Genomic DNA, 13,461 nt, shown 5'->3' with positions numbered 1-13,461 from the left:
AGCCAATCTGAGGTAGTCCCGTTCTTGCATGGTGTACAATAGGCCTCCGTGATGTAATTTCCGCAGATTGAAGATTATGAATGGATGTGGCCCATACTGAAAAATAATGATTTGAATGACAATGCATGTCTTGCATATCACATACACTGAGAAAAAGTGCACATCACATACGGACAGAAAATCGTCTACACCTCTCAACAACCCCTCTGTTGCTCTCTCCATGTCGCTCTCCCACACACATATACTCTTCTCTGAGCAGGTCTAATTCCTAATCCTATTATACACGTCACCATAGGACTTGGGAGAGATGTCACTATGATGATATCGATAATTAATTCACGTCTAATTCCACACAGCCTTCCCCAGCTGTCTTCAGACGAAACCCATTCCTACGCATCAGCAACAACAAACCTGGTCAGGACTATAAGGAGACTAACCTGCAAGAAGGAAGTGCAGCTACCCACACAGGTAAGCATTGCTGCTGCTATCGTTTGATTATTAATTCATATTGAATCTACTTGACAGAGCAGTGAAAGATGTGGTCTAATTCTCCACTAGGATTGGAGAAGATAAATTATGAATGAAAGATTTGATGAAATCTGAAGTGATCATCCATAATTTTAGAAGATACACGTGGAAAACATTTGGCCTACTCTATTCTGTTTCTGTAGAGTGATAAGGATTTCAACATTTCAAGGTCATGTCGCCAGAACAATACAAGACAACATCAGGCGCCCATAATCATAATTCATGCCAACATCATGGGAACCACTGTAATGCTTTGCTTGTGCATGTACTGTATACCTGAAGACTATACTGTAACTTACTGTAGGACAACACCAACTTGGGGGACAAATGAGCCTACAGTACTGGGAGTTTACCTTGGACACAATGACGACGTACAAGACAAACCAAAATAACCTGAACAAATATATAAACGCAACAATACAGATATGCATCTGTTGGTCACAGATACCTTTAATAAAAGGTAGGGGTGTGGATCAGAAAACCAGTCAGTATGTGGTGTGACCACCATTTTCCTCATGCAGCGCAACGCATCTCCTTCGTATGGAGTTGATAAGGCTGTTGATTGTGGCCTGTGAAATGTTGTCTCCTTTTCAATGGCTGTGCGAAGTTGCTGGATCGAACACGCTGTCGTACGTGTCAATCCAGAGGATCCCAAACATGCTCAATGGGTGAGATGACTGGTGTGTATGTAGGCCACAGAAGAACTGAGACATTTTCAGCTTCCAGAACTTGTGTACAGATAGATCCTTGCGACATGGGTCTGTGCATGATCATGCTGAAACATGATGATGGCAGTGGATGAATGGCACGACAATAGGCCTCAGGATCTCGTCACGGTATTGCTGTGCATTCAAATTGCCATTGATAAAATGCAATTGTGTTTGTTGTCCATAGTTTATGACTGCCCATACCATAACCCCACCGCCACCATGGGCCACTCTGTTCACAACGTTGACATCAGCAAACCAGTCACCGACACGACGTCATACAAACTGTCTGCCATCTGCCCGGTACAGTTGAAACCCGGGATTCATCCATGAAGAGCACACTTCTCCAGTGTGCAAGCAACCATCGAAGATGAGCATTTGCCCACTGAAGTTGGTTACAACGCAGAACTGCAGTCAGTTCAAGACCCTGGTGAGGACGACGAGCACACAGATGAGCATCCCTGAGACGGTTTATGACAGTTTGTCGAGAAATTCTTCGGTTGTGCAAACCCATAGTTTCATCAGCTGTCCGAGTGGCAAGTCTCAGACGATCCCACAGGTAAAGAAATTCTCTAAAACGATGTTGGAGGCGGTTTATGGTAGAGAAATGAATATTAAATTCTCTGGCAACCGCTTTTGTGGACATTCCTGCAGTCAGCATGCCAATTGCACACACCTTCAACTCTTGAGACATCTGTGGCATTGTGTTGTGTGACAAAACTACACATTTTAGTGGCCTTATATTGCTCCCAGCACAAGGTGCACATGATCATGCTGTTTAATCAGCTTCTTGATATGCCACACCTTTCAGGTGGATGGATTATCTTGGCAAATTAGAAATGTCCATTAACAGGGATGTAAACACATTTGTTCACAAAATTTGAGCAAAATAAGCTTGTTGTGCGTATGGAGACTCTTTGGGATCTTTTATTTCAGCTCATGAACCATGGGACCAACACTTTACATGTTGCGTTGATATTTTTGTTCAGTGTACATTGACATACTGTACATGTTTTGTAAGAATCTAACAAGTAGTGTTGGCAGTTATTGTATTATCATCAAAGATTAAGTTTAATTTTAGCTTTTTAGAAATGATGGAGTTCATTCTGTATTACGGTGGCCCTAAAGGCCAAAGTAGCTTTTCAAATTGAGTGACAACGCACACAGAAAGTCAATGAGGAAGGTTTGTTGTAAAAAAGAGATGTTGTAATGTAGTTGCTGTAATGTTGAAGAGGGAGAAAGAGAGATTTTGGGGCAGGGTGTCCTATATCACAAGGGTTATCAGGATTAGTAAGACTTCGGTTTGACGCATTGTTTTGAGTTGGCCTAGGAACACAAGACACACACTCAGAAGCATAGGCTTGTAAAGAAGCTTGTTTATGGCCTCTTCCGATGCTACACCTGAAGAGTTGTATTGGCTCCTCATACAATCCCTAGGCTTTGGCTTAGTGGTTATGTGGGTCTGTATCATACATGTGGCACATTGTCATCTTTATGTCCCAGCTGTCTTACACATGTAGGCCCATGAATTAACACAGTCTTAGAAAACCCTAAGTATTAGACCTAATCATAATCTGATAATACTGCATCAACCTGGCTCCCTCTGAATGTCTCTGACAATCACAACATACTGCAGTATACAGTACACAGCCCGGACACCGATGAACCAATGCAATGCTACAGTTTTGTTACAAGCCAGTCTCTTTGACAAAATGGTGATAAGAAAACGGTTTTCATTGCTAATCTTTAGGATTTTGTCTCTTCATTCAGAAAGTTCAGTATGTCAAGCCCAACACCAGCTGAAGATGAGGTGCCAGCAATCCAAACAGGTGACACGTCATCAACTGTTCACCCTTTTAGTGAACTCTTTATTAGGTCCACTGTTTATCATCCAAACTTCAATTGAAATGAGAGCGAAGTCTGTATAAACTCTCTTTCTGATGCACAGACTTTTCTCTGTTAACCTCTATTCTTGTTTTCACATGTTGATCGACCCCTCTCAATCCATAGAATTACAAATAGAACACTAGAATGGAGTTTGACATTTGTAATGTTTCCTTACCAGTATGGCTGCCGTTATCAGCACATTCTAGAGATGTAGTTAAATGACATCAGCCTCTCTAGTCTATTATACATGTCTCAATTCCTCTACAAGGCCCCAAGGGTGTAATCAATGACTGGAGGAAGTTCAAGTGTGAGGACCAGGACACCCCTCCCAGCAAGAAGGCGCTCCTCAGACAGATATCCAACCCCCAGAGCGACGACATCCACGACAGACTTAACCGCAAGGTCAGTCAGCGTTCAAACACAACCATACAGTCAGACACTAAGAGACTTGACCACAGAAGGAGGCATATGTCTAGCAAAACTCTTGAGAATCGAGATGTGTTTACGTGACCTATTTTAACCCATAGAAATAAAATGACTAGAAGGGACTTTTCCATTCAAGTCAATTCTACTTTTATGTTTCAGTCCCCATACATAATACAAATGAGCCCTGACTCAGCTCCTATCACTTTTTCTTGACAGATGAGTGTCCAGGAGTACGAGATGATCGCAGAGGAGGATGAGAAGGGCCTGCGTAAGTACCGCAAGCAGTGCATGAAGGAGATGCACGAGCGATTCAGCTTTGGGCCGACGTTCGACAGCGTGGTGGAGCTGGACAATGGCGAGGCCTTCCTGGAGGTCATTGAGAAGGAGCACCGGCTCACCCTGGTAGTCGTCCACATCTACAAGGACGGAGTCAAAGGTTGCGAGGCGCTCAACTCCTGCCTAGACTGCCTGGCCACCGAGTACCCCAGCATCAAGTTCTGCCGCATCGAGGCGGCCGCAACGGGTGCCGGCGAGCGCTTCTCAGACGACGTGCTGCCCGCCATGCTGGTTTACAAAGCAGGCGAGCTGCTAGGAAACTTCCTGTCCATGACACAGCACCTCAGCGAGGAGTTCTTCGCCGCCGATATCGAAGCGTTCCTCAATGAATACGGCCTCCTCCCCGAGAAGGAGTTTGTGGCTTGTCCTGATGAGGAGGAGGCGGCAGGTGTTGAGGTGGAGTAAGGGTTTTTTATAGGGTGTCAGTGAGTCAGTGCACATTTCTGGACCCATTAGCCTACTGTAAATGCAGTCTTTTTAAACAGCTTCAGTTTACCACAGGCAGTGTCCATTAACATGGGCAAAGCTACAGATTTCAAGCAGCCATTACTAGCTCAATATGTGTGTATCACTACGAAATGCTTTTTTCTTTTCGTTTTAACCATTGTATTGGTATATTATTGATAAGTATATGACATTGCAATCTTTGTGAAAGGTTGTGTTGGCGTCACAGTATGTGATCCTGCGGTTGGAGTAATGCACCCCATTTTATGGCGTGGGCTTGTTTATCACCATTGGCCCAATGTCATTGTATTTTCTGCTATATTTTCAAGAAGTTTGAAATCAAAAGGGACAAAGTGTTAACCTCAAGTCAGTCATTAAAAGCAGTATTTCCCCATGGAAGTGTTGGTTGATTTCTCTGTCTAATTGTTTTAATACTATTAACTAACAGCATTTAACATGAATAGAACACACACCAAAAGTGAGTTACTTTGAACGGACTTCTTTATTCTGCTCAATTAAGTCATAGATGAATACATAAAATACAGTATTTCCGATATTAAGGCCAAGCATGAACGATCCTTTGGGAGGATCAAAGCATAGAATATGCCCATCATACAAGACCATACCGTAGGCCTAAGTCATTGCAAAAAAACGAGATTGAATCCAGACGCTCTAAGCACTTCTGACGCATGTCCGTTGTTCGTTGTGCCAGCACTGTGGTTGAGGAGAGGTCCGATACGGTTGGCATTAGGCAATATGTGAGGATAGAGCAGAAAGTTTATGATTGGCACACATCAGAATATCTGTTGATGACTGAAAGAACTGAACAACAATTAGCGGGGGAATTTTGAATATATGGCATTAGACATACACTTTCTGAAAGACATTAAATCATACGCTGTACGCGTTTCTTTGTGTAACCTTTTACAACTGAAACAAAATAAATCAAAACGAACTGTATTTATTTATTGTTTTTCTCTCTACACAATTCTGCTTTACAATTCATATGAAAATAAAATGTTGAATTATCAATACCAAACATACAGCTTGCATATACTTTTATAATAACCATGTCAACTCAATTTCATGAAAATCGAATTAATCAAGCGATTAAGTCACTGCGCATAACAACAGCTCTCGTGGTGTGTGTATCCTGTGCCTCCACCGTTAGTCGCTCAGGTAGATCAGCGAGGTGCCTGTTGCTAGGAGAGCGATTGCAGCTGCCATGGCAACACCTACACAATGACACAACGGTATCCGGGTGAGTGAAGAGAAAGCTATGCTACATACCTGATGCTGATTCATATTTTGGGTTAGGTGTTAGGTTCACATAATAACCACAAAGCTATCGACACTTCCTGTACACGCCTTTACATACCACAGAGCCAGGTGTTTATCCTGACCATTGTACCTCCTGATTTCTGACGAAATGGCTGTTTGAAGAGAGTATTTAAAAAGGACATACCAGCATAATATGTTTTGTGGCTTTTGTGGGCTTCAGTGGGATCTCCAGAGGGAGTCTTAGGACGAGCGTCAAGAGTAGATTTAGCCTTCAGGTTCTTCTGAATAACCGTGTTCTTTAGGTCAATCGTAGGAGCTTCTAAATATGAGACATTTTCACCATACAATGTCAACCTTACACTCAATTGAAGACAAATAGTAGTATGGAAAGTATAGAAAATGGAGATTCAAAACTCAATTGATGAAGCTAAAATAATCCATATGATATAACCGCTTAACCAACATACCAAGAAAATAGCATTTGTTTGAAGAATGAGTAATGACAATCATAAAATATGGGTCTTTCCTCACATGACCAAATAGAAACAGTTGAAAATAAGGTTTTCCCACAACATTGTGTGTCCTGGTGGGGAAATATGTTACCCATTTGGTCATGCAGGTGAGTAAAGAAACATACATTCTTTCGGTGTGATCGTATGCATCTCAGGCTAGTGATTGCAACTCTGGTTCCGGCTGGAATACCTGTTTCATTCCTCATAGGGAGTAACTAACACTTACACAATGGGCTTTAGTGACTCAAACCAGGTCACTGGAAGATTACAGTTGATACTGTAGTAGTATACAGTTATGGCTGCCTGCTACATTGACCCTTGACCCCTGGTTATTATGATAAACCACCTGGGACGGCCTCCTGGGAGGTGTCTATGCTGTCCTCGGGCGTCTCCCAGTCCAGCATCTCTTTGAGACGGTCACTCACATCGGACACACACTCGTCAGGGAACATGTAGTCACACACACACAGGCTCATTCCGGGCACGGGGGCAAACACTCTGCGAGGGAGCCCCTGCTGTACACCGACTGACCCTGCCGAATAGAGGAGAGCAGAAAAATCATTATGTACACTTAGCTACAGATTTGATAGGAATAAATTAGTCATTGTCCTGTATTTGATTTGTCATTGTTTGGAGGTATATACAGTACCAGTCAAAAGTTTAGAGACACCTACTCATTCAAGGGTGTTTCTTTATTTTTACTATTTTCTACATTGTAGAATAATAGTGAATACACCAAAACTATTAAATAACACATATGGAAGCATGTAGTAACCAAAAATGTGTTAACAAATCAAAATATATTTTATATGAGATTCTTCAAAGCAGCCACCCTTTGCCTTGATGACAGCTTTTCACACTCTTGGCATTCTCTCAACCAGCTTCACCTGGAATGCTTTTCCAACAGTCTTGAAGGAGTTCCCACATATGCTGAGCATTTGTTGGCTGCTTTTCCTTCACTCTACGGTCCAACTCATCCCAAACCATCTCAATTGGGTTGAGGTCAGGTGATTGTGGAGGCCAGGTCATCTGATGCAGCACTCCATCACTCTCCTTGGTCAAATAGCCCTTACACAGCCTGGAGGTGTGTTGGGTAATTGTCCTGTTGAAAAACAACTGATAGTCCCACTAAGCGGATAATTTTAGAAAGAGAGGGTCTAGATTGTCTAGCCCAGCTGATTTGTAGGGGTCCAGGTTTTGCAGCTCTTTCAGAACATCTGCGATCTGGATTTGGGTGTTGAAGCTGGGGAGGCTCGGGCAAGTAGCTATGAGGGGTGCGGAGCTGTTGGCCGGGGTTGGGGTAGCCAGGAGGAAACCATGGCCAGCCGTAGAGAAATGCTTATTGACATTTTTGATTATCATGGATTTATCGGTGGTGACCGTGTCACCTAGCCTCAGTGCAGTGGGCAGCTGGGAGGAGGTGCTCTTGTTCTCCATGGACTTTACAGTGTCCCAAAACTTTTTGGAATTAGAGCTACAGAATGCAAATTTCTGTTTGAAAAAGCTAGCCTTTGCTTTCCTGACCCACTGTGTGTATTGGTTCCTGACTTCCCTGAACAGTTGCATATCGCGGGGACTATTCGATGTTATTGCAGTCCGCCACAGGATGTTTTTGTGCTGGTCAAGGGCAGTCAGGTCTGGAGTGAACCAAGGGCTATATCTGTTCTTAGTTCTACATTTTTTGAAAGGGGCATGCTTATTTAAGATGGTGAGGAAATTACTTTTAAAGAACGACCAGGCATCCTCGACTGACGGGATGAGGTCAATATCCTTCCAGGATACCTGGGCCAGGTCAATTAGAAAGGCCTGCTCGCAGAAGTGTTTTACGGAGCGTTTGACAGTGATGAGGGGTGGTCGTTTGACCGCGGACCCATAGCGGATGCAGGCACAGACGCAGTGATTGCTGAGATCCTGATTGAAAACAGCAGAGGTGTATTTGGAGTGCAAGTTGGTCAGGATAATATCTATGAGGGTGCCCATGTTTATGGATTTAGGGTTGCACCTGGTGGGTTCCTTGATCATTTGTGTGAGATTGAAGGCCTCTAGCTTAGATTGTAGGACTGCTGGGGTGTTAAGCATTTCCCAGTTTAGGTCACCTAACAGAACGAACTCTGAAGATAGACGGGGGGCAATCAATTCACATATGGTGTCCAGGGCACAGCTGGGTGCTGAGGGGGGTCAGTAGCAGGCGGCAACAGTGAGAGACTTATTTCTGGAGAGATTCATTTTTTAAATTAGAAGCTCGAACTGTTTGGGCATAGACCTGGAAAGTATGACAGAACTTTGCAAGCTATCTCTGCAGTAGATTGCAACTCCTCCCCCTTTGGAAATGCTATCTTGACGGAAAATGTTTTAGTTGGGTATGGAAATCTCAGAATTTTTGTTGGCCTGGATTCAGACACGGCAGTGGGTCAACGACATCCTCGTTGACCCACTGTGCTGTCAGACTCAGCATGCTCATGGGGCTGTCATCGCTGGTCCAAATGTTGTGAAGCTAATAGCAGTGACGCCCATAGCAAGTAGCTCGTAGATGTACGTTTCAACAATACTGTGCAACTCCGGTAGGGCAACATCTGAAAAAGAGTGTGTACTTGGTAGTGTGTACCGGGGCTCGAGGTGCTCGAAAAGTCGGCGAAAGCCAACATCTTCCACGACAGAGAACGGTTGATTGTCAAGGGCATCTAATTCCATTATCTTGCCGTTAATGGATTTCACCTTTGAGTTGTCGCGCTGAAATTGTCGTACTCTTTCAAATGACTGCTCGAAGTTGTTGGAAGTGTGCGCTTAGTATTTTTCAGCTTTTCTTCTGTGTAGAGCTGTATTTTTCATGGCGTCATTACGTCCTCTACCTACGTTATATAAGTATGCACGTCCGTTTTGACATCGGTTTTGCACATCGGCGTTAAACTAGACATCGGGATGATGCCGATGTTGGCATTTTTAGCTAATATCGGCTGATTCCAATATGCTTACCGATATATCGTGCATCCCTACATTATTCTATATGTGTTATTTCATAGTTTTGATGTCTTCGCTTTTATTCTACAATGTAGAAAATAGTCAAATAAAGAAAAACCCTAGTAGGTGTGTCCAAACCTTTGACTGGTACTGTACCTCAATGCTGTTATGCAGGAGAACAAGTGGGACAGTGAGTATAGCGACAACAAGTGAATGGTCAACAGTGCCATCTTGTGGTTGGCCTGCATAGCTTGCTAAGCACACTGACAGCACTGCAGTTCAGTTCTGTTCTGTTAATAATATGAACAATATTTATCTAACCCCCAAGCTAAAGTAGAGAACGAATACTGTGCCTTTGTCCTCCCCCTCCATTAAAAGATCTTCCAGGAACATCTCCACTCTGCTAGACACCGTGTTGATGACATCTCTCTTGATGACCTATCAGGACAAGGCATGAGAAAAAAGTGAAAGATCAAATGTATGCGTATTTCCAAATAACCTTCAGTTGCTAAGACCTGGATGGTGTGCAAGATCTGGTTGAGAGAAAGTTCTGGTTGCCAATGTACTATATATGTGTGTGTGTTGTGCAGTACCTCTGTAGCGTGCTTGGCTCTGGGTTTGTTGCTGTGGAGGTAGGCCCTGCACTGCACCATTCCCTTCAGGGTGAGAGACCCACTGCACACCTTCACAGACGCCGTCGATCTCCGCTCTGATTGGGGTTCCGCCTGAGGGAGAGATGACCGGACATTATATACACACCATAGAAATGAATAGAACGGGCTTGGAACCTCTAACCCTGGCAATTTGACTGGTAAACTAATGGATACACTTACAATGGCTAGCTGGTATTGTGATGTAATCATTTCCATGGTAATATTGAATGTTCTATCAACTGATTCTGGGATTACCATGGTAATGAAGAACATTAATTTAAATGATGCCAACTGATACAATGTGGCTCATGCAATGTAATGCATTTGTTGTAATGTCAGTTGAGTTGACTCAACAAATCACAGCACAGATTAAAGGGTACACTTCCTGCTTTTACTTCGTGCATTGCTCCTATGGGTACACTCGCAATGGCTGCCAGTCCACCCCATTATGTCATAATTGACTTGAATGGGCACGTTTGCTCTATTCAATCTATGATACACGCACACGAAATTAGGCACACACTCACAGAAGCATAACACACAAACAGACGCACAGGCACACACACACAAATCAACTTCAGCAAGGAAAAACTCTGAGCCCTTGTTATAGGCTACAACAACAAAAAACTCCCTACTAATGATATTCTTACCATCGGGATGAGGATCTGGGCTCGGAACGTCTGCTGAACAGCCTTTGCATTCTTTTTCTGAACAGAAAACACAGACTTGTTAAAAGCCGTGATCTATTTCTATGAGCGACATCGTGCCACCCAAAAAGGACCGCTGTGTTTACCTGCCCTCCCAGTAGCTCCACCTCGCCAGGCATCGCGTCGCCATTGATGAGGCAAAGCCCATCTTCAATCTGCTTCGCCCACGTTTGAAGTCCCTCCTGAAATCACACAAAACAAAAATGATTGGTTCCACTAGAACTGACATTTCAATCTACTGTCCTGTTTGAGAACGTCAGAGTCAAAGTGAGCTCTGCTAAAGAGGACCTCAAAAGGCATTTCCTGAAATATACGGTTGTTAATCTCTCACATAGTGACGTAATGCTGACAAGCTTAATAAGGGTGCTATAAGCGTTCCTATGGCGCTTCCTAAGGGTAATATAATAATACATTTACAGGTAATTAATATCCAATATAACCCACTCACCTTCATACACTTTTCCATGTCCTGTGGTAAGACATGCATCTCTAACACAGGGAACACCAGGTTCAGTCCCACTGAGCATGTCAACAATGGCCAGGAAGTACACACCCCCGACTGGTACTTCCAATCAGCAGGCTTGGCAGAACTCTGAAATCACCAATCAGAATGCAGTTAAGACTTTTTTCAAAGATGAATATGAACACAGAAAAGAGCAGTAGAGGACAATTGACCGCTTTAAAAAGGCAATACTGTCACACCTATGAACTCACCTTGGGATCTCGAACATCAAATGTTCTGCAAACGACTCTGAGAAAGTGGAGTTAAAGGCGTTTTCCAATGCTAAGGGTTCTCCTTGTATGAAGCACACAACTCGGCAAAGATGTCATCACATTTACTACGGACTATGGTGAAACCACTGTTCATCGTTTATTGTCTTTGGGCAGCAAACAGATGATGCAATTGAGAGCAATTTGACCCATCAGTTGGAGCGGTTAAGGATACTTCCTGGTTTTGGAGCAGATGTGAAGTGTGACCTTCTCTGTTACGTCCTCCTCTGTTAGACTCCATAGCCGTCCCTTGGATATATGCTTGTCCACCGCAAAGATCAACTGCAAAAGACACACTAGTTTAAACTAGAGGCCCACTTTCTATCAATACAGTTCCTGTTATTAATATGTATGATCTCTATCAAAAGTAATGCCAACAATCTTGCCTCAGTTTTAGTTTGTGTTGCTTACCCGTCTCAATGTATTTTGAGCCTCTTTGGACAGCTCAGGTGGGGTGACAAGAAACACACCTATAACTGACATACCTCCCGGTAACATCCGGGAGACCTTTAGAAAACATACATTATTATGTTATTATTATACATTATGACAGAGTGAGATTGAGATACAAGTGATGGCTCACAATGCTTAAACTGTGTAATGTTATGTGAACCAACTAGAAGACGTGACGTTTTCATTTTAAAAGTTGCATTATCATCGTTATCTACCTGTCTGGCATGCTCGGTGACCCACTCCACGTCCAGGTGTTCCAGTGAGTCTCCAGTTCTCCTGCTGACCGACGGAGACCGCTGTCCCTCTGTGTCCTTCTGAGGTGTTCTCACAGCCAGCACCACAAAGTCTCTCTGGGACGAACTCTGCCAAAAGAGACAAGAATGTCCTACTTAGGACCAAGAGGTTTTCCTAGTCATGTGACCTACATAGGAAAAACTCAAGGCCCTCTGGAAAAAGTAGGCTATTTTTTGGTCAAATCGGGCTGTAAGGGAAAACACCTGGGTCGTTTTCAGTAGACACCACACAGAAAAAAAACAGACTAAAACCTGGGGGGAGGAAGACCGTAAGCAAACAGTTGCAAATGTTTTTGCAAAGGAAACCATTTACTCCAAACTGAAAAGTGTTTAAACAAAAATGTGTTTCTATTGGACAAATTCTGGTAGGTCCCTCACTGTTTGATTCCGTTTAGTTCTGTTGGTTCCTAGTGAATATACCCCTTGCAAAACGTTTTGCTACAGTGTGTACTTATAGTGAATGACAGGAGACTGGTTTGTTGCATGTATAAGATCCATGATGAGTGAACCTTACCTGGCCAATGAGAAGTCCTGTGACACAAGATGCACCTGGTACACTGAGATTGGACAGATATTTCTCCACCACATCCTCTACTATGTAGCCTCTGCCCATTCTGACTACAGGATAAAGAGGGGAAAGGCAGTGACTGCACATTAACGTGCAGTCCAGTGACTGCACATTAACGTTCCATCATGAAGATGTCAAGTGATGCTCTGCAATGTTATATTCAAAAGTCGTCAAACACAAAAAAAATCTAAATAGCACGGCAGAGTATTTCAAATAACTAGTGAATTGGTTTAGCAGAACAACTTGTTGACACAGAAGCTAATTTAGCTAGCTAACGTTACCGTTAGTTAGCTATATATTTCACCACAGCTGTTAGCTAGCTAACGTTAGCTCACTAGTTAGCTCAGTCTGGCTCAGTGGATGGATAACTTGGCTTTCAAACAAAACCAAATCCTAGAGGTTTGACAATCGCACCGTTTTGTAAGCTTATGCGTTCATCTTCAAATCACTCAAATGTAGGCTTAAATTCGTTGTTATAGCTACCAGATTGACGTGAGAGTTCACTTCATGAACAGCTCCAGCAGCAGATGAATGTTGATACGTGTGACGTCGCTTGAAATGTACGTCACTGCACCCGAGGAAGATGGTTGGACCATATAATCAGCGCTACTTCTGATTGGATGATACTTAGGGTATGCTCGTAAATTCACTATGGAGTGCCAGTGCGCTCTGGTGTTCTTAAATTCAGAGCGTTTCTCTCTTGGAGCGTTCTCTGGCTGAGAGGTAGGGTTGATCGGAACGTTCTGTCCTCACAACGGCAGACAAGCAGCCAAGCTAACTGGCTAACGTTAGCTACCTTGCTAGCTACTCTCAGACACAAATGAGAGAACACCTCACTCTGACCATTTTACTCGCCCTATCAGATCTGGTTAGGCTGTTTTCATGATACCCAGAGCGTTGGTGACTGTAACTGTGCTGCTGGCAACAATTTAATTAC

At 43.3% G+C, this 13,461-nt stretch overlaps 2 protein-coding genes across 3 annotated transcripts; one reads left to right on the top strand and one right to left on the bottom strand.

The window, feature by feature from the left end:
- The first annotated feature begins 353 nt into the window (after positions 1-353).
- pdca (phosducin a) lies at positions 354-4,724 on the top strand. The gene is made up of 4 exons (XM_071362317.1): positions 354-468; positions 3,006-3,064; positions 3,391-3,524; positions 3,765-4,724. The coding sequence occupies exons 2-4, from the start codon at positions 3,016-3,018 to the stop codon at positions 4,287-4,289; spliced, it is 708 nt and encodes a 235-aa protein (XP_071218418.1). The 5' UTR covers positions 354-468; positions 3,006-3,015; the 3' UTR covers positions 4,290-4,724.
- An 87-nt stretch (positions 4,725-4,811) lies between these two features.
- LOC139550988 (protein odr-4 homolog) lies at positions 4,812-13,381 on the bottom strand. Of its 2 annotated transcripts, none has more exons than XM_071362315.1 (14): positions 13,008-13,381; positions 12,471-12,574; positions 11,879-12,025; positions 11,622-11,717; positions 11,386-11,492; positions 11,154-11,190; positions 10,888-11,031; positions 10,526-10,621; positions 10,383-10,439; positions 9,673-9,804; positions 9,433-9,517; positions 6,468-6,653; positions 5,794-5,928; positions 4,812-5,563 (listed from the first exon to the last, which is right to left on the bottom strand). In XM_071362315.1, the coding sequence occupies exons 2-14, from the start codon at positions 12,567-12,569 to the stop codon at positions 5,496-5,498; spliced, it is 1,389 nt and encodes a 462-aa protein (XP_071218416.1). In that variant the 5' UTR covers positions 12,570-12,574; positions 13,008-13,381; the 3' UTR covers positions 4,812-5,495. The 2 variants fall into 2 exon arrangements, with proteins under 2 accessions (XP_071218416.1, XP_071218417.1); XM_071362316.1 differs by having other exon boundaries at positions 12,939-13,025.
- Between the last annotated feature and the right edge of the window lie 80 nt (positions 13,382-13,461).

This window comes from Salvelinus alpinus, chromosome 23 (genome assembly GCF_045679555.1).
Source record: "Salvelinus alpinus chromosome 23, SLU_Salpinus.1, whole genome shotgun sequence".
Classification (NCBI taxonomy): domain Eukaryota; kingdom Metazoa; phylum Chordata; class Actinopteri; order Salmoniformes; family Salmonidae; genus Salvelinus; species Salvelinus alpinus.
The sequence above is the reverse complement of the archived record's forward strand: the minus strand, read 5'-3'. Positions and strand labels throughout refer to the sequence as shown.

What these genes read in the sequence shown, in the direction of transcription:
- pdca (XM_071362317.1), top strand. Translation starts at nt 3,016, where the DNA reads ATGTCAAGCCCAACACCAGCTGAAGATGAGGTGCCAGCAATCCAAACA. An exon ending in GGTGCCAGCAATCCAAACAG is followed by an intron (nt 3,065 to 3,390) that starts GTGACACGTCAT and finishes TTCCTCTACAAG; the next exon opens with GCCCCAAGGGTGTAATCAAT. An exon ending in ACGACAGACTTAACCGCAAG is followed by an intron (nt 3,525 to 3,764) that starts GTCAGTCAGCGT and finishes TTTTCTTGACAG; the next exon opens with ATGAGTGTCCAGGAGTACGA.
- LOC139550988 (XM_071362315.1), bottom strand. Translation starts at nt 12,569, where the DNA reads ATGGGCAGAGGCTACATAGTAGAGGATGTGGTGGAGAAATATCTGTCC. An exon ending in TCACCGAGCATGCCAGACAG is followed by an intron (nt 11,718 to 11,878) that starts GTAGATAACGAT and finishes TGTTTTCTAAAG; the next exon opens with GTCTCCCGGATGTTACCGGG. An exon ending in ATCTGCTCCAAAACCAGGAA is followed by an intron (nt 11,191 to 11,385) that starts GTATCCTTAACC and finishes CCACTTTCTCAG; the next exon opens with AGTCGTTTGCAGAACATTTG.